The sequence below is a fragment of the Trachemys scripta genome, chromosome 17, assembly GCF_013100865.1.
Source record: "Trachemys scripta elegans isolate TJP31775 chromosome 17, CAS_Tse_1.0, whole genome shotgun sequence".
NCBI lineage: Eukaryota > Metazoa > Chordata > Testudines > Emydidae > Trachemys > Trachemys scripta.
Genome location: NC_048314.1, coordinates 2,107,893 through 2,134,733, shown reverse-complemented (window position 1 = coordinate 2,134,733; position 26,841 = coordinate 2,107,893). Strand labels below are relative to the sequence as shown.

The 26,841-nt window shown below is 53.9% G+C and overlaps 1 protein-coding gene and 1 long non-coding RNA gene across 10 annotated transcripts; one reads left to right on the top strand and one right to left on the bottom strand.

Annotated features, from left to right (window-relative positions):
• Positions 1-24,487, bottom strand: LOC117889366. Of its 2 annotated transcripts, XR_004648458.1 has the most exons (3): positions 24,351-24,487; positions 21,285-21,331; positions 1-4,051 (listed from the first exon to the last, which is right to left on the bottom strand). It is a non-coding gene; the product is annotated as an uncharacterized LOC117889366 (long non-coding RNA). The 2 variants fall into 2 exon arrangements; XR_004648457.1 differs by lacking the exons at positions 21,285-21,331; positions 24,351-24,487 and adding an exon at positions 4,765-4,973.
• On the top strand, positions 13,677-25,170 carry LOC117889365 (zinc finger protein 436-like). 8 transcript variants are annotated; one of them, XM_034793409.1, is made up of 5 exons: positions 14,051-14,113; positions 16,319-16,421; positions 17,682-17,797; positions 18,306-18,395; positions 22,629-25,170. In XM_034793409.1, the coding sequence occupies exons 3-5, from the start codon at positions 17,764-17,766 to the stop codon at positions 24,146-24,148; spliced, it is 1,644 nt and encodes a 547-aa protein (XP_034649300.1). In that variant the 5' UTR covers positions 14,051-14,113; positions 16,319-16,421; positions 17,682-17,763; the 3' UTR covers positions 24,149-25,170. The 8 variants fall into 8 exon arrangements, with proteins under 8 accessions (XP_034649298.1, XP_034649297.1, XP_034649300.1 ...); XM_034793407.1 differs by lacking the exon at positions 16,319-16,421 and having other exon boundaries at positions 13,677-14,113; positions 22,632-25,170; XM_034793406.1 differs by lacking the exon at positions 16,319-16,421 and having other exon boundaries at positions 13,677-14,113.
• The last annotated feature ends 1,671 nt before the right edge of the window (positions 25,171-26,841 follow it).

Here is a 26,841-nt window from a genome sequence, read left to right as displayed (position 1 = left end):
GACACTGGTCAAATTACTTTATTCACAGCAACAGTGACAGGGGCACCAGGAAACGCCCGGGGGAGCCCTGCTGGGAACTGGGCCCTCCCACAGCCGTGTTATAGACAGGACCTCTGCCGCTGTCCCAGCCAGGGCAGTCCTGTAGCTATGTGCACACAATGCCCATTGAATCCATGCAGAGCTGGCAGCAGCAGCATCCAGTCCTGGCTACGCGGCTGCATGGCACCCCGGCAGGCAAGCCACAGGCCTCACCTGGGGGTCTATGGGAGGCACGCGCTGCAGCTTCCATCAGAGCTGGGGGCTGGACACCCCATGCAACGCTCTTTACACTGCAGCTTGTGATCCAGGGACCGGCGACGATGCACGGAGCGTTCACACTCGCCTGGCAAGGGACAAATTGGCCTTTGGAGGCACTAGTTGGAGTACAACTGGCCTATTGCTCTAGATCACCTGGAGGGGGGAGCAACGCAGCTGAGGGACAAGAGGCAGACGGGCTCCTGGGTCACTCCTTGCGGGCAATCATGGCTCAATGCACTTGGGTGAAGGCAACGAGCTGGAGCTCTGCAGCATGGCTCCTTGGTCCCACCCATGGAACCCCACCCCCTGGACTGTACGCCCAGCGTCCCAGTGACATTCCAGTCCATGGAGCTGACACTGTCCCCTGCTGCAGAGTTCTGGGCTGGATGTTGGCAGGGGGAAGTTCTGGCAGCTGGGCAGGAGACAGTGGGAGCTTTTGGTACCTGGGGATATCTGGGAGGCAGCTAGGGTTAGAGTGAGCAAAAATGAGCCGGGAGTTTCTGCTACAGTGATCAGCAGTGAAATAGTTCAAATGCTGACATCATTAGGTTTGAGTCAACACACATCAAGAGGGTGGGCCGGGCTGTTCACACCTCTCAGAACGATTGTTTCAGGCTGTCTTATAGCGAGCCCTCACGGGGAAGGTTTTCTTTATAATCATCAAGGTAGGGTTGGAAGGATTCGACTTTTATCGGTAAATATCCATGAACATCGATTTCACCATACACACCCAAATGACCAAAAACTGTTTCCATTGAGAATACCCCAAATTTACAGATCGCCTTATATCAAAGCAGCATTTTTCTTACATTGCCTACTTCCTTTGTATACTTCGAGAGTTTGTGTTTTAATGGTTTTAAATCTTTAACTTTTTGAATATCATCGTCTACGGTCATTAAATAATTGTCCGACCCTCCATTTTCTGACTCTCCAATAACTTCCCCTACTGTGAAAATTGAAATCAATAAAACTAAAAATATTCTTAAAAATAAACATTGATACTCTCCGTAGAGATCACAAACAAATAAAAGCTGAATTCTACCCAGCCTACACAACGGTTAGAATCTTCCTAGCCGGGCAAGCTGAGATTCTGCACACAGGACCCTGGGCATGGTCCCTGCCCCGTCCTGCTGCACTACTCAGTCAGGGCACCTGCCCCAGAGACAGTGGCCCGGCTGCTCTCGAGGAGTGATGCAGCAGGTCTAGCAATGGGGTAAGCGCTAGCACAGGGCTCAGGGAGTTTTACCACCGTGCCCCAAGCCCCCTGGGCCCCGGCTGTGCCAGCACTTACACAGTGCAGCTGCTGCAAGAGAAACACCCCTTGTCTAGGGCAGAAACTCACCTGTGAGGCAGGTCGGAGCCGGCACCAGCGCTGCATGGGGCTGTTTATGAAGGACAACAGTGGGTTTGGTTCAGGTTTCACATGCAAACCACTTGGCCTTGCACAGAGCACGCATGACACCTGGCAGGAAAGCCAAGTCTGGGGTGACACTGACAAGCTGCAGAGGGACTGAGCAGCAATCAGCCAGCTGCAGTGCATGGGAAGGGGCACCCGGCGTGAAGGGCAGAGAGGTGCTGCCTCATTCCCCTTGCTCATTACCCAACCAGCTGGCGCCCCTCTGCCCGTGCAGAGGACAGCACCGCTACTCCCCATGGCCCTGCCCCCCACATCAGGGCTGGGGCTTCTGCTTTAGAAACTCCCCCAAGGGAGCAGACCCAAAGACTTCATTACACCCTATTCCTGGCCATCTGATTAGAGGACTCCACACCCCTTGTCCCACTCCTTCCCTTCCCCTCCCCTCCCCATTTCATTCTGAACCCTCCTCGGCAGCCTGCACTAGTCCCACAGCAGCACTGGCACTAACACCAACAGCCGGGCACTGGCCAGTAGAGCAGGGCTGGCCTGCTGCCCCCTCTCCAGACCAAGCTGGGGGTACAAGGGCACAGCCCCTGCCTGCACTGCAGGGACAGCAGGCCACCCAAGCCCTGGAAAGCAGCTCCTGCCAGCACCGAGGGGGATGAGGTGCCAGAACAGTCTCCTCCCACTGGGAGTTCAGACCCAGAGGCCAGTGTGTCCAGCCATGGCACATCCCCAGAGCAGAGCCCAGCACATTCTCCAAGCTGCTTGGTTTGTTTGTTTGTCCTGGGTGTGTTTCCTTCTTTTGTCCAGAGGGCGAGCAGGCAAGGACTGGCAGGATCCTCATTCCAGCCTGCTTAGCAAACTGAGTTTGTACCTCTCAGCCGTGTGGGTCAGGGGTGAGCGTTCCCTACCCCGTTCTACCAGCCCAAGTCCTAGCGTGAGCAGGATCCAGGTGCTTCGTACCAGTAGAGCTCATTCCCTTCCCCTACCAGATGCTAGACCAGTCTGAGCACCTTTCCCTCGATCTAGCTGCAGCCACACTAGAGAATTGTACCACATGAACCATGACTGTTGTGTGTAGACAAGGCCTTGGTTTGCAAGGCCACTTCCCCGCACAATCAAGAGGCACGCAGCCTTTGCAGCTAGACGAGACTGTTCCCAGCATGCCTCAGCCACGGGGAGGGGCAGGGAGAATCCACAAGCACCATGAAACACTGCTCAGGCCCCCCCTTGCTTCTCCAATGGGTGAAACCGGGGCATGTCTTTGTCTGCGTGGGGGTCAGCACAGCTGCACGGCCTGTTGCATCAGGGCTGTTTCCCAGCCAGACAGTAAGTGGGAGCAAGCGGTCAGGTTTCCACCACAGGGCACTGCACGAGGCACTCCAGGCTTCATCAGCATGTCTTGAAACTCCCCCGAGGCCTGGTCACGATCCTGGCAGCACATCACTGCTACGTGCCCATCACCATGGCACCTGAGCTCACTTTCCGTAGGATAAACAAGGTCTAGAAAGCCGCCCTGCCACCAGGGCAAATATAGTCACACCCCCTCCCCACGCCCCGAGAGAGTCAAAGATCACTGAGAGTCTCAGGAGACTGCAAGGCTGCTGTTGGCTCCGCTCGCCCCCAGAGGCGCCCCACAGTTCCTGCTAGGATGGGCACCATAGCTCAGGGGCTGTCCATCCCAGCCCGCTGGCTGCAGTTCTACGGGCAGGATCCCAGCTCCTTAAGGAGGCTGGCTCAGGCCGACAGCCTGGGTGTGGCCAGGGGTCAGGGCTCGTGGGGTTAGGAGACGACACAGCAGCATTTCCGGCAGCAGGGGCAGTACTTACAGCAGCAGCAGCCACTGTCCTTGCCCACCTCAGGACTCTTCTGGTGCTTGTCTAGCTCGATGCTGTAGAGCGGGGTGGAGGAAGCGCCGTTCAGCAGCTTCAGGCTGGCATAAGGGTTATACGGCTGGGCCCAGGACTCCCGCGTCAGGACTTTTGAATCATCCCAACTATCCAGTGGCACCGATTTACTGGCCCCATTCAGCTGCTCTGGGGCTGGGTAGGTGGGCACGGCCCCAGGATTAACAATGACAGTGGGCGAGGGCTGCTCCTCCCCCAGGTAGCGCTTAATGAAGCTGTTCTCGAGCTGACCTCGCGGAATATTCACGCTGGCGTAGGGGTTCTCAACAGTGATGCCACCGCGCTGCATGTTCCCCCAAGGCAAGACGAGCTCTTACAGGTCCTCTCTTGCTGCGGTGCCTCCAGCCACCTGGCAAACTACGGCAGAGGGAGCTAAGTCTGTGCTAGCAGCAAATCTGTACCACGCCCATCCACAGGGCACGCCGACCCAGGCCAACGGGCTCGGCCCCAGCTCAGTTCTCTGGGCGGCTGCAGATCTTCCCAGCGCCTAGGGGAGAGAAACTCCATTAACCCAGGAAGAGGGTGGGCAGGTCACTGGACAGTCTGGGCAGCAGTGACGGAAGCTATTCGCAGTGGTGTCCAGCTCCTAGGGGCCAGGTGGCCAGGCCGCCCAGCTGAGCCCACAGGGCAGGCAAGAGACTGAGCCCTTCCCCCCCAAACTCCAGCTAAACCCAGCCTCAGTCCCAGAGGCAAACAGTGGGCATGGAGAACATGCCAGGAACTTTAAAATCATTGCCCTGGGCCCAGCCTGCGGGTGCTGGGGGGGGGGTCCCCAGGAACAGCCAAGGGCTCCACTGGCAGGTATCAGGTTCCGAGGGAGGGGAGGAGAGAAGGGGGCCAAGTGCCAGATGTGGGGGAGGGGGTGAGAGGTGGGGGGGAACTAGATATCAGGTGCAGAACGGGGGGAGAGGAAGGGAGCCAGTTGGGGGGAAGGGGAGAGAAGGGGGCCAGGTAAAGGGACATGCGGGGGGAAAAGAAGGAGGTTCGGGGGGAGAGTAGGGGGCCAAGAGCCAGGTTCCGGGGGAGGGGAGGAGAGAAGGGGGCCAAGTGCTGGATGTGGGGGAGGGGGGTGAGAGTAGGGGGCCAGGTGTCAGGGGGGGGGGGGGGGACGGGGGGGGGGCGGGGGGGGAGAAGGTGGCCAGGTGCGGCGGCGGGGGACCCAAGCAGGCCCGGGTGTGGGTTTCCTTCGGGGCCACTCACCGCCCCTCCGGTCCGGCCCCTCCGCCGGACGCTTCTGCCGGCGGCGGCTGCAGGCTCCGGGCAACGCGATCTGTGCCCGGAACCGCTGCGGCTTCCTCCTCCTGCCCGGCAGCCGCACCCCGGGCGGGGCAGGGCTCAGCCAAGGACCAGCCTCCCGACCCAGCCTCCCTTCCGACCCCCCGACCAGCCTCCCGGCCCCCCGACCCCGACAGCCCCTCAACCCTGCCTCCCCCACACCCCTCCCCCGGCCTCAATACTTTCCTGATACCCCCACCCCCCTGACACCCCTTCCCTTGGCCCTGCCCAGCCTCTAATCCTCTCACCCCATCAACCTCCCACCCCATAGCCCCTCAAGTGACACCCCAGCCTACACCCCAATACTCTCCTGACACCCCTCAGCCTAACCTCCCCTGAGCCAGCCTCTGACAGCCCCCCAACCACACTCCCTGCCCAGCCACCAACACCCACAAGCCAAACTTCTCCCCCCAGCCCAGCTTTGGACACCTCCTGGCCTCACTCCCAACCTCCCATCCCAGCAGCCTCCTCTCTCTCCCACCTCCTGACCCCATGCAGTCCCCAGGCCTGCCCCGAGACCCCCACCCCTCCAGCCCAGTCTATGGCACCCCGCTCTCCGTCTGCCCCTCCCCACTGAATGCACTTTCTGAGGAGGTACAAATAAATCCAGAGTCCATGGCTGTTAACATTAGTCAAGAAAGGGGTCCTTTAGGCTGTGCGTCAGCCCCTTGCTTGTCCCTATTGATCTCAGCCCAGGCATGGCCTGTTCACACCAAGCGTGGTGGAGAAGTGGCCAAGATCTGGTGCAATGGATAGTTGTTGAAGGGGTGTTTTTAGAAGTAATAGCCATTTTCCTGTTCTTCTCCAGAACCCACCGTTTCTCCTGCAACAGAGGATGAAGAATTCTCCTGTAGGGACACATGCCAAGAATTGCCCTCTTTCAACATGGCCACCATTGCCAATATTCTCAATGGAACTGATGCCACAGGTTGCCCTTACTAAAGATGGCTACTGCCAGCCTTCCCCTCCTCCTTTTGCTTCCTGAGGGAGCTGGTGGCCATTTTGAAGAAGGTAGTATTTCATGGCATTCTCTGCAGAAGAATATGCCTTCAGCCTTAGTCCTGTTTTCAGAATCTACCTGTTGCACCACATCTACTCTACAGGGACTGCAGGAGGGATGGGGACCTGGGGAGTAGGGAAGGGGGAAAGAGGTGGGTGGGTGCCCCTACAGGGACTGTGGAGATGGGGAAGGGGATCTGTGATGTGCACTCCTGCTGCTCTGGTGCAAAGCAGCTTTAAGCACTTCATAACTAGCCAGTGCTCTCTGTACTGCTCTACGGTGGAGTCTCCTGTCACAGATCGTGTCCTAGTTTCCTAGTTTGATTTAATTTAAATTGGTTTAGCCCTCGTATACAAACAAAAGTTGTAGCACTTTAACTCTACCCGCAGAGTTAAACTGTTACAACCACTGCAGTGTGGATGCAGTTATATTGGTATAGTGGTGTCTGGTTAGTCCTGTGCGGAAAGCGGAATAAGCTCTCTGCTATATGGCACCTTGATACCAATCTCACTGCATCCACAGTAGGGGACTGATTTAACTATTTGGGTAGAATAAACCCCCCTGACAGAAATAGTTCTCCCAGCACCAAGTCTGCGTGTAGAGCAAGCCTAAAGCTACATCCAAATAGGACACTTCGTCCGAAATAAGCGTCCATCCATAGACAGAATGACTAAGGGTGTGAATTAAAATCCATTTGGGGGAAGGCATTGGCTAGTGTGGTAACCAGCCCTTACCTAGGCTTGGTCTACATTAAAAGCTACAGGAGCTAAAGGTGTGACGTTCAATGATTTAACTGGATGTACATTTGTGCGAGGGCATTATGCTATCGACTAAACCCTGCTTTCTAGCGGTCTGGCTTGTGTCGATCGATATCGGGGGCCAAGTTAAGCCGCTATAATTGCTCTTACACTGATAGAAGGGTCTCCTCCCAGAGGTTTGCATCAGTGTAAATCAGATTTTAATTTGGTTTCAGTTACACTAGTGACTTAGTGAAGCCTCTGGGGCAGGGATCATCTTTATTGTGTATGGCTAGAGCCCAGTACACAGAGGCATTGATTCCTGACAGGGCCCCTGGAACTACTGCAGTAGAAATAATTCATGCTAATAATACTAGTTTCCCTGGTCTCTGGTCATAGAGTCACTTGGGCTGAACGGACCTTCCAGATGGTCACCTGGACCACGCACTGGTCTCCATTGAAGGCCTCTGGGCTGGTGACACTCACCTTTCTGTGCTCACAACCTGGGTTGGGAATGCACAGGAATCCTTTTCGAAGCTCTGGTCTCACTACTGCAGCCAGCCTCCAAAGTCCACTGCATCCCTTGCGTTAGAAGGGTTTGAAGCTGCTGGCTCCATCAGTGGGAAGCAGAAAGGGGGTAATGATGTCACTGGCTTTTTGTATCTACGCTGCTTTAGAACATAAGACCATAAGAACGGCCATACTGGGTGAGACCAAAGGTCCATCTAGCCCAGTATCCTGTCTTTCAACAGTGGTCAATGCCAGGTGCCCCAGAGGGAATGAACAGAACTGGTAATCATCAAGTGATCCATCCCCTGTCGCCCATTCCCAGCTTCTGGCAAACAGAGGCTAGGGACACCATCCCTACCCATCCTGGCTAATAGCCATTGATGGACCTATCCTCCATGAACTTATCTAGTTCTTTTTTGAACCCTATTACAGTCTTGGCCTTCACAACATCCTCTGGCAAGGAGTTGCACAGGTTGACTGTGTGTTGTGTGAAAAAATACTTCCTTTTGTTTATTTTAAATCTACTGCACATTAATTTCACCTGGTGACCCCTAGTTCTTGTGTTATAAATACGGCTGTGTCTGTCATGGAGGTCACGGATTCCGTGACTCCCCGTGACTTCTGCAGCACCTGGTGCTGGCTCAGGGGCTGCCTGAACTGGGCAGCAGCAGTTTGGGTGTGTGGGAGGGGGCTCAGGGCTAGGGCAGGGGGTTGGAGTGTGGGGCAGCGCTTACCTCAGGGGAGGAGTCCCCGGCTCCGACCGGCATGTCCCTGCAGCTCCTAGGTGGAGGGGCCAGGGGGCTCCGCACGCTGCCTGCACCTGCAGGTGCCATCCCCACAGCTCCCACTGGCTGTGGTTCCCAGTCAATGGGAGCTGCGGAGCTGGCACTGGTGGCAGGAGCAGCACACAGAGCACCCCTGGCCGCCCCTCCCCCTAGAAGCTGCAGGAACATGCCAGTCGGAACTGGGTAGGGAGCCTGCCAACCTTGCCAACCCTCCCCCCCAGCACCAGCAGGGGTCCCAGCTGCACGCTGCCCCCCACCAGTGCCAGGCGGAGGTCCTGGGCCACACACCACTACCTGCCCCCACTCAGCACCAGTGAGGGTCCCAGGCCACCACCCCCAGCACCCGTGGCGCCCTGGACCACCCCTGCAGAGCACTTGGGACCCCCGGCCCAACTTTTAGTTACGGGTATATTGTAAAAGTCATGGACAGGTCAAGGGCCGTGAATTTTTTTTACTGCCCAGTGATCTGTCCATGACTTTTACTAAAAATACCCAGGACTAAAATGTAGCCTTAGTTATGAGAAGGAGTAAATAACATTTCCTTATTTACTTTCTCCACACCAGTCATGATTTTATAGACCTCTATCATATCCCCCTTAGTCGTCTCTTTTCCACGATGAAAAATCCCAGTCTTATTAATCTCTCCTCATATGGCAGCTGTTCCATATCCCTAAACATTTTTGTTGCCTTTTTCTGAACCTTTTCCAATTCCAATATATCTTTTTTGAGATGGGGCGACCACATCTGCACGCAGTATTCAAGATGTGGGCATACCATGGATTTATATAGAGGCAATATGATATTTTCTGTCTTATTATCTATCCCTTTCTTAATGATTCCCAACATTCTGCCCACTTTTTTGACTGCCGCTGCACATTGAGTGGATGTTTTCAGAGAACTATCCACAATGACTTCACAATCTCTTTCTTGAATGGTAACAGATAATTTAGACCCCATCATTTTATATGAATAGTTGGGATTATGTTTTCCAATGTGCATTAATTTGCATTTATCAACATCAAATTTCATCTGGCATTTTGTTGCCCAGTCACCCGGCTTTGTGAGATCTTTTTGTAGCTCTTCACAGTCTGCCTGGGACTTAACTAACTTGAGTAGTTTTGTAACATCTACGAATTTTGCCACCTCACTGTTTACCCCTTTTTCCAGATCATTTATGAATATGTTGAATAGGACTGGGCCCAGTACAGACCCCTGGAGGACAGCATCATTTATCTCTCTCCGTTCTGAAGACTGACCATTTATTCCTACCTTTTGTTTCCTATCTTTTAACCAGTTACCAATCCATGAGAGAACCTTCCCTCTTATCCCATGACAGCTTACTTTGCTTAAGAGCCTTTGGTGAGGGACCTTGTCAAAGGCTTTATGAAAATCTAAGTACACTATATCCACTGGATCAACCTTGTCCACATGCTTGTTGACCCCTTCAAAGAATTCTAGTAGATTGGTGAGACATGATTTCCCTTTACAAAAACCATGTTGACTCTTCCCCAACAAATTATGTTCATCTATCTGTCTGACAATTTTATTCTTGTGTATAGTTTCAACCAGTTTGCCCAGTACTGAAGTCAGGCTTACCGGCCTGTAATTGCTGGGATCACCTCTGGAGCCCTTTTTAAAAATTGGCGTCATATAAGCTTCCTCCAGTCATTTGGTACAGAAGCTGATTTAAATACTAGGTTACAGACCGCAGTTAGTAGTTCTGCAATTTCACATTTGAGTTCCTTCAGAACTCTTGGGTGAATACCATCTGGGCCTGGTGACTTATTACTGTTTAGTTTATCAATTTGTTCCAAAACCTCCTCTAATGACACCTCAATCTGGAACAGTTCCTCAGATTGGTCACATAAAAAGAATGGCTCAGGTTTGGGAATCTCCCTCACATCCTCTGCAGTGAAGACTGATGCAAAGAATTCATTTAGTTTTCCCACAATAGCCTTATCTTCCTTGAGTGCTCCTTTAGCATCTCGATCATCCAGTGTCCCCACTGGATGCTTAGCACTTGTACTTTAAAAAAAAAATTGCTATTACTTTTTGAGTCTTTGGCTAGCTGTTCTTCAAATGCTTTTTTGGCCTTCCTAATTATATTTTTACACTTCATTTGCCAAAGGTTATGCTCCTTTCTATTTTCCTCGGTAGGATTTAACTTCCACTTTTTAAAAGATGCCTTTTTGCCTCTCACTGCTTCTTTTATTTTGTTGTTTAGCCACGTTTGCACTTTTTTGGTTCTCTTACTATGTTTTTTAATTTGGGGGATACATTTAAGTTGAGCCTCTGTTATGGTGTCTTTAAAAAGTTTCCATGCAGCCTGCAGGGATTTCATTTTTGGTGCTGTACCTTTTAATTTCTGTTTAATTAACTTCCTTATTTTTGTGTAGTTCCCCCTTCTGAAATTAAATGCTACAGTGTTGGGCTGCTGTGGTGTTTTCCCCGCCACAGGGATGTTACATTTAATTATATTATGGTCACTATACCAAGCAGGCCAGCTATAGTTACCTCTTTGACCAGATCCTCTGCTCCACTTTAGGACTATATCAAGAATTGCCTCTCCCCTTGTGGGTTCCAGGACTCGCTGCTCCAAGAAGCAGTCATTTAAGGTGTCAAGAAACTTTATCTCTGCATCCTGTCCTGAGGTGACATGTACACAGTCAATATGGGGATAGTTGAAATCCCCCATTAATATTGAGTTTTTTATTTTAATAGCCTCTCTAATCTCCCTGAGCATTTCACAGTCACTATCACTGTCCCAAGGCTTGGGCAGTGTCTACACCACAATTGAACAGCCCTGCAGAGAGGGAATCAGTGGGCATGGGCCAGCCGCAGGTGTCTGATTGCAGTGTAGACATACCCTCTGAGCCAAGTGCTCCCGGCTCCTTCCCTTCCTTACGTCACCTGCCAGCACTCATCACCAGTTTGTATTTAGCATGCCCCTTGCCCGCTGTGCCGCTCACCAAATCTACGGCACCTCTGCCCTAGGAACTTCAGATCATCATCTGCTGCTCTCCACTTCCCTGTGTGGGCCAAGCAGGGGAGGCACCCTCTGGGGTCCCAGACATGGGGAGGAAGCAGCACAAGCCACATGTCCTGAGGGGGTCAGAGGGCAACTCAGCACTTGTGTGTTTAAATACTTCACAGGAGCCAAGATGGCAGAGGTGCGAGCTTTGCCCACTGCTGCTCACACCTCTCCTGAGTGAGGGACGGTCTCAGTCCAGCTGGATGTTGGCACTGCATTGAGCCACTGGGCAGTGTACATGGCAAGCCACATGGATTCCCGCCTTGCCAGGGAGATAATGACAGAGCCGAATGCAGAGCTTAGCCAGAGACCAGAGAGCTTAGTGTGTACCGACCCTTCGTGGGCACTGCCACAGCCTGCATTGCACACAAGGCCATCCCCAAGACTTGTAGGCAGTGTGGTGCCAGGGGGCAGTGCGAAGGCCATGATGCCAGGAGGCAGTGCTGTCTCTGTGGTGCTGAGGGGCAGTGCTGTCTCTGTGATGCAAGGGGGCAGTGCAAAGGCTATGGCGCTGGGGGGCAGTGCTGTCTTTATGGTGCCAGGGGCAGTGCTGTCTCTATGGTGCTGGGGGGGAGGGGCAGTGTGGAGGCCATAGCGCCGGCGACAGTGCTGTCTCTATGGCACCCCAGGGCAGTGCTGTTTCTGACGTGCTTGGGTGCAGTGCAGAGATGGTGGTGCTGTGGGGCAGTGTGGAGGCCATGGTGCCAGGAGGCAGTGCTATCTCTGTGGTGCTGGGGGCAGTGCAGAGGCCATGGTGCTAGCAGGTGGGATTCACAGATTCCAAGGCCAGAAAGACCACTGTGATCATCTAGTTTGACCCCCTGTATAACGCAGGCCAGAGACCTGCCCCACAATCATCCCTAGGGCAGATCTGTTAGAGAAACAGCCAAGCTAGATCTTAAACTGGTCAGTGACAGAGAACCTAGGGATCCAGCACAGGCACCTTCCTGGTCCCTGCTACTCCTCTCCTCTGCCCTATGCTGCCAGGCTGAGCATACCGGAGACTCCAGGTCCCTCACCCTCCACACCCAGACAATTTTCTGGGTTGCAACAGGCCATAAACATTTTTAAATGGGCCCCGAGCTCAAACAGGTTGAGAACCACTGCTCCAGGCTATTTCAAACATGATGTATCAAGTAGAACAGGTTCCAATAGTGACATGCTGTATATTTTAGGGAATTAGAATACAGGAACTCTATTGACTATGTATTTCTCCAGGTGTGCCTCAGCACTGGCCTGGTGCACTGCCCCGTAGGGGCTGGCTTAGGAACTGACTGTATTACCTTGTCAGTAACCAAGACGTGGTACCAAGGGTATTTGCACCTGTCCTTTTCTGCCAGGTGAAGGCACCTGTAGGAGAGAGGGTCTGCTGGGGCCTCATGCGGTGCCAGAGCTTATAGGTGCCTATAGAAGTGCAGAGCACCTCCTGGACTTGCCTCTGAGCTTGCAGTACCCCACACACTCAGGGATCCACAGAGTTTGGGGGCCCAGAATCCTTGTCACATCCCGATGAGGTGGGAGGCAGCTCCAGACAAGCAGAATGACAGGAAATACTGAAAGGTGAAGCCCTCCAATGTGGCCATAGGGCCAAAGAGAGAGAGACAGCACAAGACAAGCCCTCCACCACTCCATTATTTCTATTTCAGTGCCTCCTTGAGACCCGGTATCTGCCCCCAAAGGGTTTGAACGCTAAGCACATGGTGAGACAGCAAGAGAGGGATACAACAGATAAATGGGGAGAAGACAAGCAAAGCCATCATAATAGTGCCAGAGCGCCAGGATGCCCAGCGCCCGCCATTGGGTGCCGTCCCAGCAGGGAGGAGTTGTAAGGAGGGATTTGAACAAGGGCATTGGTGGCTTTGTGGAGAGCACCTGCTATGCAAGGGATTCGGTCTGGTCCTGGCTGCTCTGGAGGGTTCATTACTGATCACTAGGCCCCCCCACTCTCCTGGTGTGCTGGGAGTCTCAGAGAAACCATCTCCTGGAGCAGCAGGGTTGCATTCAGGATGTGGTTCCTCATCTTTCTGCTGCTTGCTGCCTCCTTCCTTGGTGAGGAGGAGGAAAATCTCTCTCCCTTGGAATGGGCATCATGCTAAGCAGCTTTCCATCTGTCGCCGAATGATGAGGACCTAGTCTGGGAGGTCAGGTACCCGTTCCAGGTAACCTGAGAAGGCAAATGGAAGCCAAAGGAATAAGCATCCGATTTGGTGCTGGGTGTGAGGAAGATGGTCCAGGGATGAGTCTGGGCGGGAGAAGATGAAGGAAGGCCCAGGCTGTTCTTCTTGGAAGGGCCGGGACCTTGAGCCTTGCAGGGTGGGTAAGGCAAAGCTCTCCCTGCTGGCCCAGACAGATGTTTGGGGCAATTAGACCCTCCCGGGGAAGAGTCAAGGAGGCAATTAGACCCTCCCGGGAAGAGTCAAGGAGTGATCAGGTGACTGGAGGTAGGTGACAAAAACCAGGTTTAGTTAGAGACTGCTTAATGAAGAACTCTGCCAGGGCCCAGCCCCAACGAGGGGGGCTGTGAACCCCTGAACTTAAAGGGAGAGTTTGCAGGCCTTGCGTAGGGTGACCAGACAGCAAATGTGAAAAATCGGGACGGGGGTGAGGGGTAAGAGGATCCTGTATAAGAAAAAGGACCCCAAAATCGGGACTGTCCCTATAAAATTGGGACATCTGGTCACCCTAGCCTTGCTGCCCCAAACCTAAGGGGTGGGAGTATCATTTGGGTTCTTTGGGGATCTGGATGGTGTTTCATAGAGCAGACACCAGGAGCGGGGGGATACTGTTTAATGACTGGGGGTGGAAGTAGGTTACTCCTGATACTCGGAGGGAAACTGAGGCCAGGGCTGGCGGCGGTGAGCGCTGCCGCAGGCGGGCATGTCCGGAGACCGCCCCGCGCTCCTGCAGGGCGCAGCTCCCTTCCAGGCGCCGGTGGGGTGGGCAGCCAGCGCCCCAGGCCTGCCGCCTGCCCCCCGGGGACGTGGTCGGAGGCTGGCGGCCCGGGGGCAGGAGTCGCTGCGGCCGGGGAAGGGCCAGGCGGGCGCTCCGCAGCGGCGGGGCCGGGCTCGCGGCTCCCGGGCCGCCTGAACTACGTTTCCCACAGGCCCCTGCGCGGGAAAGCCGCTTCCCCGGTGCGTCCCCGGGCCCGGGCAGGGCCGGGCGGCGGGGCGGGGCGAGGCGGGCGCCCGGCCTGGCTGCGGAGCGGGCCCAGGTGAGTGCCGCGGCGGGGGCAGGGGGTGTGGAGCCGGGGCCCAGCGAGGGGCCCGCGATCCATCGCCGCGTGCCGGGGGCGGCCGGCACGACCCCCCCAGTGCCTGGGCTGGGCCGCGGGCTGGGCTCGGGTTCGGGTTCGGGGCTGGCCGGCGCGCTGCGGGCACATGCGGAGGGGCCAGCGGGGCCCAATGGATGGGGCCCGGCCCGGGGAGTCAGCAGAGCTGGGGAGCTCTGCCACTGACCTGCTGGGTGACATCAGGCCAGTCACGCTGCTGTTCTGTGCCTCAGTTTCCCCACCTGTCCCATGGCCCATCCTAAGGCTGCTGGTTAAAGTGCTCCAAGTGGACGGGTGGTCGGTACCGTCTGTCTAAGGCAACCCGCACCTCCCATTGAAGTCAAACGCCCACTGACTGGACAGACCTTGTGTCACTTCACAAGGGTAACGCTGATGGCCACTTTTTCCATATTCCTTCCAACTTGTTATATTTTGCCTCTCTAAATCAATCCTCCTCCTGCTGCCCACCCCCGCACTTTCCGTTGGATCTGAGAGTTTTGCCTTTCTGTCCCAATATTGCTGTGAACAGTCGTTGCTGTGTTTCACCCCAGAGGCAGCTACACTGCTGTATGATGTGGTCTCTAAATGTATGGACCAGATATATCTTAACAGCTCAGGGTGGTGGCCTTGCCTGCTCTAGGGAGAAAGTATCAGGGGGTAGCCGTGTTAGTCTGTATCTACAAAAGCAACAAGGAGTCTGGTGGCACCTTAAAGGCTAACAGATTTATTTGGGCATAAGCTTTCGTGGGTAAAAAACCTCACTTCTTCAGATGCATGAAGAAAGGAGAAAGGGAACCAGTCTGCCCTTCAGAGCTAGATTAGCAGGTTGCAAGAACTACACACACCAGTTACAAACCCCTGGGGCTTTCTCTCACAAGAAACATGCCCAAAGCCCTTTTCCCTGGATAGGCAAATAAACTGTAGGCATAAGAAGAGAGATTCATGGATTCTAAGGCCAACAGGATCCATTGTTACCCAGTCTAGGGGTATCAGCCAGACCATCTATTCTGTTAAAGTTGTGGGCCAGCAGTGAAAGTGTCACTTCAAAAGGTAAACTTCGCAGCTCCATCTGGTGCAGAACATTCCCTATTAAGTAGGGCAGTTACTATTGCCTTTACATGCAATATGTATGTTTTTAATGTAAATACCTCCTATGCAATCCCCTGTCCGCTGCTCAGTAATGTGCCTCGGCCCTCTCCAAGCCAGCCCAATGTGTCCAGCCACTCTCAGAACTACAACTTTCTAAGTAGAATTTCTTGAAAAACAATTCTCTTTAAAGCAATAGACAACCAGACTACTCGGGTCCAAAGCCCTGCACGCTTACTGCCTGAAGCTAAGAAGGGCATGCTGTACCCATTAGTAGCTGCTGTTTAAAATCCTCCTAAGATATTATTGGAGTAAAAAAAGTATCATCATCATCATCATGAGACGATATCATCTGTTTTTTTTCCCACAAATACAGAACTGAAATATTTATTAAACCCTTCTGACTTTTCTGCATTATTATTGCTACTTCTTCTATTTACATCTACTAATGGACCAATACCATTGTTAGGGTTCTTTTTGTTCCTAATATACTTAAAAATTTCCTTCTTATTGTCCTTAACTCTGTTGGCCGTAGATTTCTCCTTGTGCCCCTTTGCTTCCCTTAGCAGTTTCCTACAGTTCCTAGCTTCTGATTTATATTCAATACAGTACTATCCATTTCCCCCTTCTTCCATTTTTTGGCTTTTTGTGCATCCAGTAAAGTGTCTTAACCAATTCCCAGTTGTCATTCACATTTTTCTGATTAAATTCTTCCTCCCAGATGATTTGTCTCAATTGTTTTAAGGTTTGTGAAAATCGTCCCTTTAAAGCACTAAGTATATATATTGCTGTTTTGAACTTTTACACATTTAAAATATGCTCGGCTCATGATCACTTGCATCTAAGCTACCATTAACTTTTAGTTCCAAATGATAGGCTCTGAGTCATCTTGGGGAAAGTAAAGGCAGCCCAAGGCAGATGGCGTTGTTCTGAGACAGAGCTGGCTGGCTGCTGGAGCTATGTTTTTGGGGCAGGGTGTAGGCATTAATAATGGTGGGGATGTGACTGCCAACTCAAACTGCTGAGATCCTGAGCTGGCCTGCTTTTAAATCTGCCTTCCAGGAAACCTGCAGCTCATTCCTCTTGTCCTTTGAGCCTGGTCTCCCTTCCTCTCACCCGTAGTCCTGAGAATGGCTTCCCTTTTCTGAGGTTTTGCTTCACCAAGGGCAGGCCAGACTTTACAGGCTTCTGTCCCTGTAAGAGATGGGGCACTGTCTCCCCATGTCCTGCACCACACCTCTCCCACTGACAGCCCCCCCCAACTCCACACTCATTGGCAATAAAGGTGCTACTGTCCCTTCAGGGGGCTGCCCACTCCCCATAGCCTGCTGCAGCCAGGCCCCAGACCAGCAGGCCCTCTCCCAGGCAGCCTCTTCTCTGGGCCTTGGTCCCAGCAGCTGTTTCTGCCCCAGGTTCCTTACTGTCCTGGCCCTGGCCCTCCATCCCCCATACTGCTACGCTCGTGCTAGGATCTCTCACCACCAGTGCTTCCAACCTGAAGAGAGAAAACGTCCTGCGATGTTCTGGGTGACTGTGTTGTGTTGTAGGGTTGGACTGCCCTGCCCACCCCTGAGTGCTGCCACGCTCCCAGCTGGATTGGGTGAGGGGATTTTGGCTCCTGCTGCAGGAGCTCTCGCCCCACATCTGCCCATCCCTGCCCAGCAATTAATCCAGCCCCAATCTCTGCTCCCCTTGGGCTCTTCAACCCCTCTCCCAGGCCTGGGGGGGTGCAGAGGGGTCCCCTCTACCCCTTCCAGGCTGGGGAGTGGTTCCAGGGGTTCAGCCCCCCACTCACTCAGGCGGGGGAGGGGGGAGGACACCCCAGTGGCTTTGGTTTGCTGAGGGGGGGGAGGGAGAGAGAGAGGCTCCACCTGCAGCAGCTCTGATCAACTGCCCGCCCCTTTGGACAGAATAACCAATCAGAAGGCTCGAATTGACCTGAGAACGTGGCCCGAGCTGGCCCTGCTGCGCTAGGCCTCACCCAGCCAAGGCCGGGCAGCGATGCGTTCCCCAGTGCCTGCGGGGTCCTAGACACTGCTCCCTCCAAGAGCCTCCCGGTACTAGCCCCTAGGCCCCATGGCCGGGTGCCTGGCGTCCAGGCCATCTCTCCAGGGTCGCCCCAGGAGACGGCATCTGGGTAGCGTAGCAGTGAGTTTGTAGGTGTTAAATGCAGGGCTCAACTGCCTGCAGCAGGGGACGAAGCCGGCTGCAGTGAGCCTGGGCCCTGGAGGGCTCTGGCACTGTCTTCCTGGCCTTTTGGCTGCGTTTGTGGCCTGGCCTCAGCCCTCCAATTTCAAGTGTGTTTTCAAGCTGCTGGCTCTGCTCCTCCTTCCCCATCCCTGGCCTAGGCACCTGGGCAGGCTGGGCCCTGGGGCCAGGGGCAGCACTGGGGGAAGATATTGCATGGGGCTATCTGTTGTTTCAGGTGCTGCTGGTTTCGCCGAGATGCCTGTGACTCTTGGAGGCTGAGTGGGCTGTTTGGCCAAAGGGCAGAGGCCCTCTCCATCATGCAGGAGAATGACCAGCCTCTGCTCTCTCAGGGTAGGGGATTGATTTTACTCAGACCTGCTCTCAGTGACATGCATGGATCGATTCCAGCTCATACGTCTTCCCTGGCTCCTTACGCTTCGTGGCATTAAGCTTTGGGCTCGCGCAAGGATGGTAAAGCACCGGGAAAGGGTGTGGGGGCTGTAGATGTGACACCTGAACAGCAATCCCTGGTGCTCCCCTTAGAGCTTCCTGGGGCAAGGCCAGGTGTGTATGTGTATCGGTGTTCTCATGCTCCCCTTAATTCCTTTCTCCCTCCCCTGGGACTCCAGGTCCCCCGTCCTGGGGAGGGCCTGGGCTCTGTGCAGGTTAGAAATGGGAAACTGACTAATAGTGGTGGTGTGCTGCGTTCGGGGTCCCTGTGGGACACGGCACATCTCCCAACAGATGGCTGCTTTTCTCTGACGTCCCCCGGCGTTTCCCTTCCATTCAGGCTGCATGTCTCCTCCAGCCCAGCATTTGGAGTTTGTAACCTGCTGCCTGTTTCCTTTCCCCTGAGCAGGATTTGTGATCTCCTGGATGGAGCAAGAGGAAGAGTTGCAGGTCCTGGATCTCCAGGACTTGGAAGAAACCGAGCTCCCAAGGTTCACAGGTGAGGGCTACAAGCTAAACCAACTCAGGAACCATCGGTGCATGAACCCAAGAGCTGGAAAGCCAAGAAGAGCTGAGCTGTCACTTTCCTGCCCCATCTCACAGTCTCCTGTGCAAGGGCTGAAGCCCACTTAGCCACCTTCCTCCCATGGGGCTTTTCTGCTTCATTGTGATCAGCCTGAAATTAGAGCATCACAAATGAAAGCCCCATTTAGTGGCAGGTCTGGTTGCGGCAACCCAGTGCTCACGCATGCGAAACTTCAAAAGCGCAGAAACAAGAGGTCAAGAGCAGAATCTGCTGCATTCCTGGCCATCGTTCCGTCACATACGGTGCTCTCTGGACATCCCCTCCCAAACGCTAGACAAGGCTCTTCCCCTTCCACCTCCAGTAGATACCTCAGAGTAGCACTTCCCCCAGCTTCGTCCAACTCCTGCTTTACCACGCAGCTTTCACTCGACCCTGGTGCTGAGAAACCTTCACACCATCCTATGGGTAACGCTGTGGTGCCTGAACACTGCCCAGGTTGTATGAAAGCGCGAGTTGGATGGCGAAGGGGGACGTGCTACTTTGCAGTGTCTGGTAGAGGTGGATGGGAGCGCTGCACAGTGCTGCTGACAGTCCTGTAGTGAGCCTGAGTCAAAGACAGGGGGCGCTGTAGTTCATTAGCCCCTTAGTGCCGGGAACGGAAAGAGACGTCAGTCTTCCTGTTATTCCTATCAGAGATGTCATGATTTGGGTTGGAAGGCAGCTCTGCCCTCTGCAGGGTTGGGAGGACGGGTCCTCCGACAGCGCAGAAAACCAGGAGTGTGTTCTCCACCAAGTGAGCAGCACCATGTTGGAAGCAAAAGGCTGGACGGCTTCTGGCAGGAGTCAGTTTTGTGAAGAAAGTGGGGGGCGAGGAAGGGAACAGCCAGCTGGCCCCCTCCCCCTGAGCAGGATTTTCAGGGGAAGGGGTTTTCACGCTGCATCTCCTGGGTTGTCCATCTTCTGGCAAAAACCTCTATACTCTGCAGTGCTGCCATGAGGAGAGAAGGAGATTCTCCAATCCCCCATCTGGCCCTCAGCCTGATTCACTTTCCCTTGGCCTTCCCCTTGCATTCATTAATGATGGTCCCCCTGTTGCCCCCCACAGCCTCTTCCCCAGATGTTGGGGAAACCTCTGTGCTGCTTGCTGTCTGGGAAGGGAGGGGCTCTCCTTGGTCTTGGGCCCGCCCGCCCGCCGGGGCTGGGATCCAGCAGTGCTAGCTGACTGGCCTTGGCATTGCAGCTGAGTGTGAGCACTGCAGGTGTCTCACATTTAGCGAGTGTAGGCAGCGACCTATAGTTAAGGTTACCTGACACTTCCCATTATAAGACCCTGTTTTCAGTGGCTTCTGACTTTAAGTTTAGCAAACTGCTTGGGTTGAAATTTCCCATTCTGTGTGTCTGCCTCAGCCTGGTTTTTTTGTTTATTTGTTTTTAATTTTCAGCTAAAATGGTCTGCCATTTTCGAGAACGAGATTAGGGGAAAATAATGGTTTTGTCCATGTTAAAAAAACCCCAAAAACCTTACAAGCATTTCATGAGACACTGTAGCACCTTCTTGCTTTGCGGCAGGGACTTGAAATTTGGCAGGGGGTCACCCTGAGGTCGGGGTGTACCTTTTGCTCTTACCATGGAAAAATACCCACATTTGGCCAAGTTACAAAACTGAACAATTTCAGGTCACGCTCTCAGGAGAGACTTGTTAGTTGAACTTCTCCAAAGATTCCATTTGCGCTGACATGCTGCAGCCCCCACGGCGCCTGTGTGTGACCGGAGGGCGCATCCACCTCCCACAGAGCGCCTGAGCTTGCACAGGGCCTGCTCAGGATGGTCACTCATCGGGGCAGCCAGGGCTGAGAGCAGGGACCTGTCTCTCCTGTGCTCTCAATGCTCCCCCTGCTGGGCCCAGGCAGCGGGGAGGAAGGAGCAGCCTGGCTGGAATGTGGGGTCGGGGGAGATGAGGGGAGGGATGATGGGGGGGATGAAGGGAGGAAGAGAAGCTGGGAGTGGGGGGGACATTAAGGAGGGGTGAAGGGAGGAAGAAGGGGAGGTATGGAAGGGAGGAAGAGAAGCCGGGGAAATAGGGGAGTGGATAAGAACAAAGTGGTCGAAGGGTTGGGGGAGCGTAGCCAGGGGAAGGGCAGGAACCACAGAAGAAGGGGTGGGTATAGGAGCAGAGGCGGACAGGGCAGGAGCTGGGGAGGGACAGAGACCGTTTGAGGGGACTGAGGCAGCAGGACCTGTGAGCACTATAGCACCCCCAGGAGCCCTGAGTCTCGTCCCATTCTCGGTTTTCACAGGACCCCTGCCTGTCAGAGCACAGGATGGACAGTCCTGTCCCTGCCTCTCAGTTCCTGGGTGATGGGCAATCAGATAAACCAGCATTTTCATAGGTGGCTACTGTGTGTGCCTCATGTTCTGGGTGCCCAGTTGAGACACCTGGGGCTGGGCTGTGGAAGTGCTGCTGCTGCTGATGTGATGGGAGCTCTGCCATGAACACACAGTGCGGTAACTTGCCGAGTGCTCTGAAAAGTCAGGCCCTCGACATCCCAAATCGGGCAGGCACAGTGAGTTGACATTGACACCTTTGGTCTCCGTTCCCAGGTGTAAAATGGAGGTAATTCCTCCTCCCCTCAGAGCTAGTGCTGTGCCACCATTCATCAATTAAAGCAGCCCTTGAAATCAATGGACGGTTGGAGCCTAACTACCCTTGAGGATTGGGCCTAAGCTGCTGCCAGGAGACCGACCTAGAGAAGCCTGCGAAGAAATGAATAATCTGTATTCGGTCAGGGTTTGGACGGGGTCTAGTAGCACTGCATAGGGCCACACACTGAGTGGGGAGGGCGAGAAGAAATACGGAAGTACCTGTTCTCTGAGCACCTTCTGTCCCATACGCTGAATGAGGCAGGGTCCTGTGGAAAAAAATAGCATGTGGTCATGTAATGAAAGACTGTCTCCTAATTCATATGCCCCAGGGCGCAGGGTAAGGCTGCAGAGCAACCTTGATTCTGGCATTTCCTAACTTCTGCGGGTTTCACTCTGCAACCTTCATGTTTTGTTAATATCATTGAGACATTTATAAACCCTTTCCAGGTGCCCTGTCTCGTTCATTAGAACACACGCTGCACGATATTCCAGGGCTGACTGGGGACAATAAATAAACCTCTCTCTCTCCCCAAAAGCCTAGAATGTAAACGGGCATTGCAGGCTAACAAATCCAGGTTCTGGTGGGTCCCAGAGACAGCAAGGTCCAGCACTGCTGGAGGCCATCCCAGAGGTGCCGTCAGCCCTTCCTCCTCATCCATATTGAGGGGCTCCTCCTGCAGTGCCTGTGTGGCTCTCCTCAGTGGCACTCAGGCTGCTTAGGGCTTTATAGGGTAACACCATCACCTCAGATTCCAGCTGGAAGCCTGATGGAGCAGAACTCGAGAGACGGGCTAGTGCTCAGGGGCGGAAGCTGCCAGGAGAGGCAAGGGGAGGGCAAATAGAGAACATCCCTAGGCGTGCTGTAATATTTGGGGCATGTGTCTTGGCTGGATGGGAAGCGGGCGTGTAATTGGACACAAGAAGGCAGCTTGCCTTGTGTGGTGCGGGCACTTCATGGAGCAGAGGGTCATGCACAGGATGCAGGGATCTCAGGGACCGAGCAGATGTTGGAGCAGACGCTCTCAGCCTGGAATGAGCCTGTTCCAGAAGGAAGGTGAAAGGGGCTTGGTGTTGAATATCTTTTCAACCCAGAGCTAATCCGAGCTCTCCCCAAGTCCTGAGGGGGCTCTGGGAGAATTCTCATCCTTGCTCTGGGTGTTAAGACAGGATGTTGGCCTGTGCTCTGTCTTGGGAGGGTGTACAAATCACCTGCTGATTTTCAGTCTTCTACACTAGGAAGTTGCTGTGTTTTAACTTTAGGAGTGAAAACCCATTTAATGAAACTGGTTCAAACTCCTGTGTGTGGACGCTCTGATTTTGCTTTGAGTGGCTTAAAACTTATGCCCAATTAAATTAAGCTACGCTGAAATAAGCGCATTCACACAGCCTTTGGCACAGGCTTGACCAAATAGATTTTGGATCACATCTTAAGTTAAACAGGTGCCACTCTGTAGACAAGGCCTCAAATGGGCTGAACCCCCATGTCTGTGTCTGCAGCCCCCTCCCTCCCCCCGGTTGCCTTGGCACATGGGCTGAGTCATGGCCAGATTCTCTTTGTTCCAGCAGTAGATGGGGGTTTGGGTGACAATGTGGTGGAGATGCCTGATCCTGAGGAAACTGATCTGCATGGGACACTGCTAGGGGGATCCAGCGGGGCCCCTCTCCAGAGTCCCAAGAGTGACTGCAAGGCGGGCTGGGAATGGCAAGGCCCTGCAAGCCAACCCACCCCTGGTGAAGGAGCTACAGGGGATCACCACGATGCTGCTGCCCAGCCGAGAGCCTCCACAGGGGATAAGCCCTATAAATGTAGCGAATGTGGGAAGGGCTTCAGCCAGAGCTCTGACCTCATCCGGCACCTGCGCACCCACACCGGCGAGCGCCCCTACAAGTGCCCTGAGTGCGGCAGGGGCTTCAGTGACAGCTCCACCCTGCTCAAGCACCATCGCGTGCACACGGGCGAGCGCCCCTACAAGTGCACGGAGTGTGGCAAGGGCTTCATCCTCAGCTCCTACCTCATCCAGCACCAGCGGGTGCACAGCAGGGAGAAAGCCCACAAGTGTGCCAGCTGTGGGCACTGCTTCGGCCAGAGCTCGGAGCTGGCGCAGCACCAGTGCGCCCACCTGGGCGAGCGCCCCTACAAGTGCAGCGAGTGTGGGAAGGGCTTCAGCCAGAGCTCTGACCTCATCCGGCACCAGCGCACCCACACCGGCGAGCGCCCCTATAAGTGCCCGGACTGCGGCAAGGGTTTTAGCGACAGCTCCACCCTCATCAAGCACCAGCGCACCCACACCGGCGAGCGCCCCTACGTGTGCACAGCCTGCGGCCGGGGCTTCAGTGAAAGCTCCACGCTCATCAAGCACCAGCGCACGCACACCGGCGAGCGTCCCTACGTGTGCACCGAATGTGGCAAGAGCTTCAGCCTCAGCTCCACGCTCTTCAAGCACCAGCGCACGCACACGGGCGAGCGGCCCTACCTATGCACGGAGTGTGGCAAGGCCTTCAGCCTCAGCTCCAACCTCCTGCAGCACCAGCGCACGCATGCGGGCGAGCGCCCCTTTGCCTGCGCCCAGTGCGGCAAGCGCTTCACGCAGAGCTCCAACCTGCTGCAGCACCAGCGCACCCACACCGGGGAGCGCCCCTACCAGTGCACCCAGTGCGGCCGCCACTTCAGCCTCAGCTCCAACCTCATCCAGCACCAGCGCACCCACTTGGGCGAGCGCCCCTACGCCTGCGCCCAGTGCGGCAAGCGCTTCAGCCTCAGCTCCAACCTGCTGCAGCACCAGCGCACCCACACCGGGGAGCGCCCCTTTGCCTGCGCCCAGTGCGGCAAGCGCTTCGGTGACAGCTCCACCCTGAGCAAGCACCGCCGCACCCACGTGGGGCAGTGCCCCTATTCCAGTGCACGGTGCACTGAGGGTTTTGGGGACAGTGCCACGCTCCTGCAGCACCCGCACACCCACCGGCATGAGCAGCCCTACCAGTGCACCCAATGCAGCGAGGCCTTCAGCCAGAGCTCCGGCCTGGCCCAGCACCAGCACACCCACAAGGACTGGCCCCTCTGTGCCATTGCGCCCTGCCCCTAACCTCAACCGTCAGGTCCTGGGAAGTGCCAAGTGGCCCTGCCCCTAACCTTGGCACCAGGCTCCAGGGAGGGAAACATCCACCCAAGGCCCTGCAGTCCTCCGGCAGCGCCATAGCAGCATGGGACAAATGGAGAGCTCAAGCAGCCCGCCTTGGGCTCAGTGTCCCAGCGACTGTGCCCGTGGGCTGGCATGCACTGATTACCTGCAGGCTACCAGCGGTGCCCTCCCGGAAGCTGTGCAGTTCAGGCTTCCGCCGTGCAGTGCTGCTAACTCTTGTGGAGCTGGCTGTGAGAGAGGCCCGACATGCAGCAGCACCTCCTACTCCACATGTCAGTGCCCCAACCAGACACATCCCACGGGGAACTTGGGTAAGAACCTGTTTGAACGCTGTGGGGGTCAAAGTTCGACTCGTGCATGAACATTGGCATTGGCTTATCAGAGACTGGAAAGAGCTCATCTAGTGGAATGACGCAGGCAGGGTGAGACTAATTCCCACTCCCAGCAATAACAGGATAAAACTAAGAAAAAGAAAATCTCGGCCAAGTACTGAGGGAAAACTTCCACCAGTGAGATCCGTTAGGCTGTGGGGTCGTTTCCCCAGCGAGGGGGCTGGGGCCCCATCTCTTGAGTTATTTAAAACTGAACTGGATAAAAAGAGCTTTCCTTAAAAGTCACACACAAAATTGTCTCTAAATGCAGGGAAGGAATTGGGCCAATCCCACGCAGCTGCTGTCCAGCTCCAATGTGAGACCGTTGTAGGGTCAGCAGAGTCGGGAGCGACTGTCAGCCAGTGAGGCTTTGGTAAGAATTGGAAAGGACCTGCTCAGTGCATGTGCCGGCAGGGAGGTGACACATTGTGGGCTGGGGGTTTCTGACCTGGAAGTAAAATGTGTTCTCTTTATTCTCATTCTCTTTCTGTCTCCTTCCCAGACCGCGCGTGGTTCTGTGTGAGATGTTTCTGGGAGGTCTGAGGTAGAGCTGTTATCATGTGCATACAGTAAAGAGACTTGATACATTTTAAAGCACAGAGCTGATTTTAATTCTTCCCCCAGCACCTGGGAATCCTTTCTTTCTATCATCTCCATCATTTATATTCCCTGAGAGCCCCCAAGTATGCCAGGTATATATGTCAGGCCTAGAAGAAAACAGGCCCCTTCCCCAGCGAGTTCAGAAGACTCTCTTAATAGCTCTGTGCAGACACCCGGTCTTCGGCCCCTGCTAGGACATTGGCTCACCGGTATTTCTGGGAGTTGCTGGAGGAGGTGGTGGTGAGAGTCAGCTGGCCATTCGAAGGATCCCTGCTGCTCCAGCAGCATCTCTGTGATCAGCCAGTAGGAGTTAAACGCTCCCTGGGAGTGGCTGAGTAGCTGGATTAGGACAGGCAGTAGCAGCGGGGCGTGTGCACCAGTTGGGTGAAAGGTGCCTGTATGCAGTGCAGAGGCAGGGAGCCTCCCCAGAGGCCATGCACCAGGAGGGAGCTGTCAGTAGGACTGGCTTTGGGGAGTGGAAGCTGGTCGGTAAACCTACCCTTGGAACCCCCCAGATTCCTGGTCATTACTAGAACGTAATCATTTCACTTCTTATAGATGGTAAAAAAAAAAATTGGTCCATTCTGTAAGTAATGGGATGGGATATTTAATAGCGCCAAGTAATTCCATGTGATGAAATTGTATGATTTATTCTATGATAGAAATGTCTAAGTAAATCACTTAGATAGAAAACACAAACCTAATATAACTGACATGAATTACTGAATGGCCTTAAAATAGGGGGGAGGGATAGCTCAATGGTTTGAGTATTGGGCTGCTAAACCCAGGGTTGTGAGTTCAATCCTTGAAGGGGCCATTTGGGGCAAAAATCTGTCTGGGGACTGGTCCTGCTTTGAGCAGGGGGTTGGACTAGATGACCTCCTGAGGTCCCTTCCAACCCTGCTATTCTATGCTAAGTCACAAGTAATCTTAAATCATTTATTAAAGTGCAACCAATTAATAGTTCAGTTGACAAGATACTACCATCAAATGAACTCCCCGAGCCAATATACCTGCTGGAGGTCTCATGCAGCCAGTAGTAAAACAGCGCTAGAGTTTCTAAAAATTGTAGATGACTGTTCTCGAACACAAAAAGGGTTGGACCAACACATGGTAGGTCTATTTTGGATCTCATAACGACAGATAAAAATGAGTTGATCACTGGACTGGAAGTTGGTGGCTGTCTAGGAACCAGTGATCATGACCTGATTACATTCACTGTGGGAAAAGCTGAGAAAAATGATTAATGAATTTGATTGGGGGAAAAAATTAGACAGAAAAATGTGAATTAAAATCAGGAATTCTTTAAGAAGAATTTGTTGAATGGCCAGAAGCCCCTCAATTCCACAATCAATAGGGACAACTTGGGTAAAGTCAAGAAGAGACGTGAAGATCACAATTAAAAATTAATTTTTATTTTCATATGTGTATGTATGTATTACTCCTGGGGGCATTCTCTGCACAATATTTTAAAATTCTGCAAATTTTATTTGTCAAAATAACACTATATAATCAGGCCAGTTTCAATTATTTTGGTAATTTATTTGAAAATACTTGTCAATAGGGATCTGCAACAAAACAGACACTCACAAAAATTCCCCCATGAGTAGAGAGTTAAAGAAACCCCTACAACAACCCAGTTCCTCTTTCTCTGCCCCCTCCCCC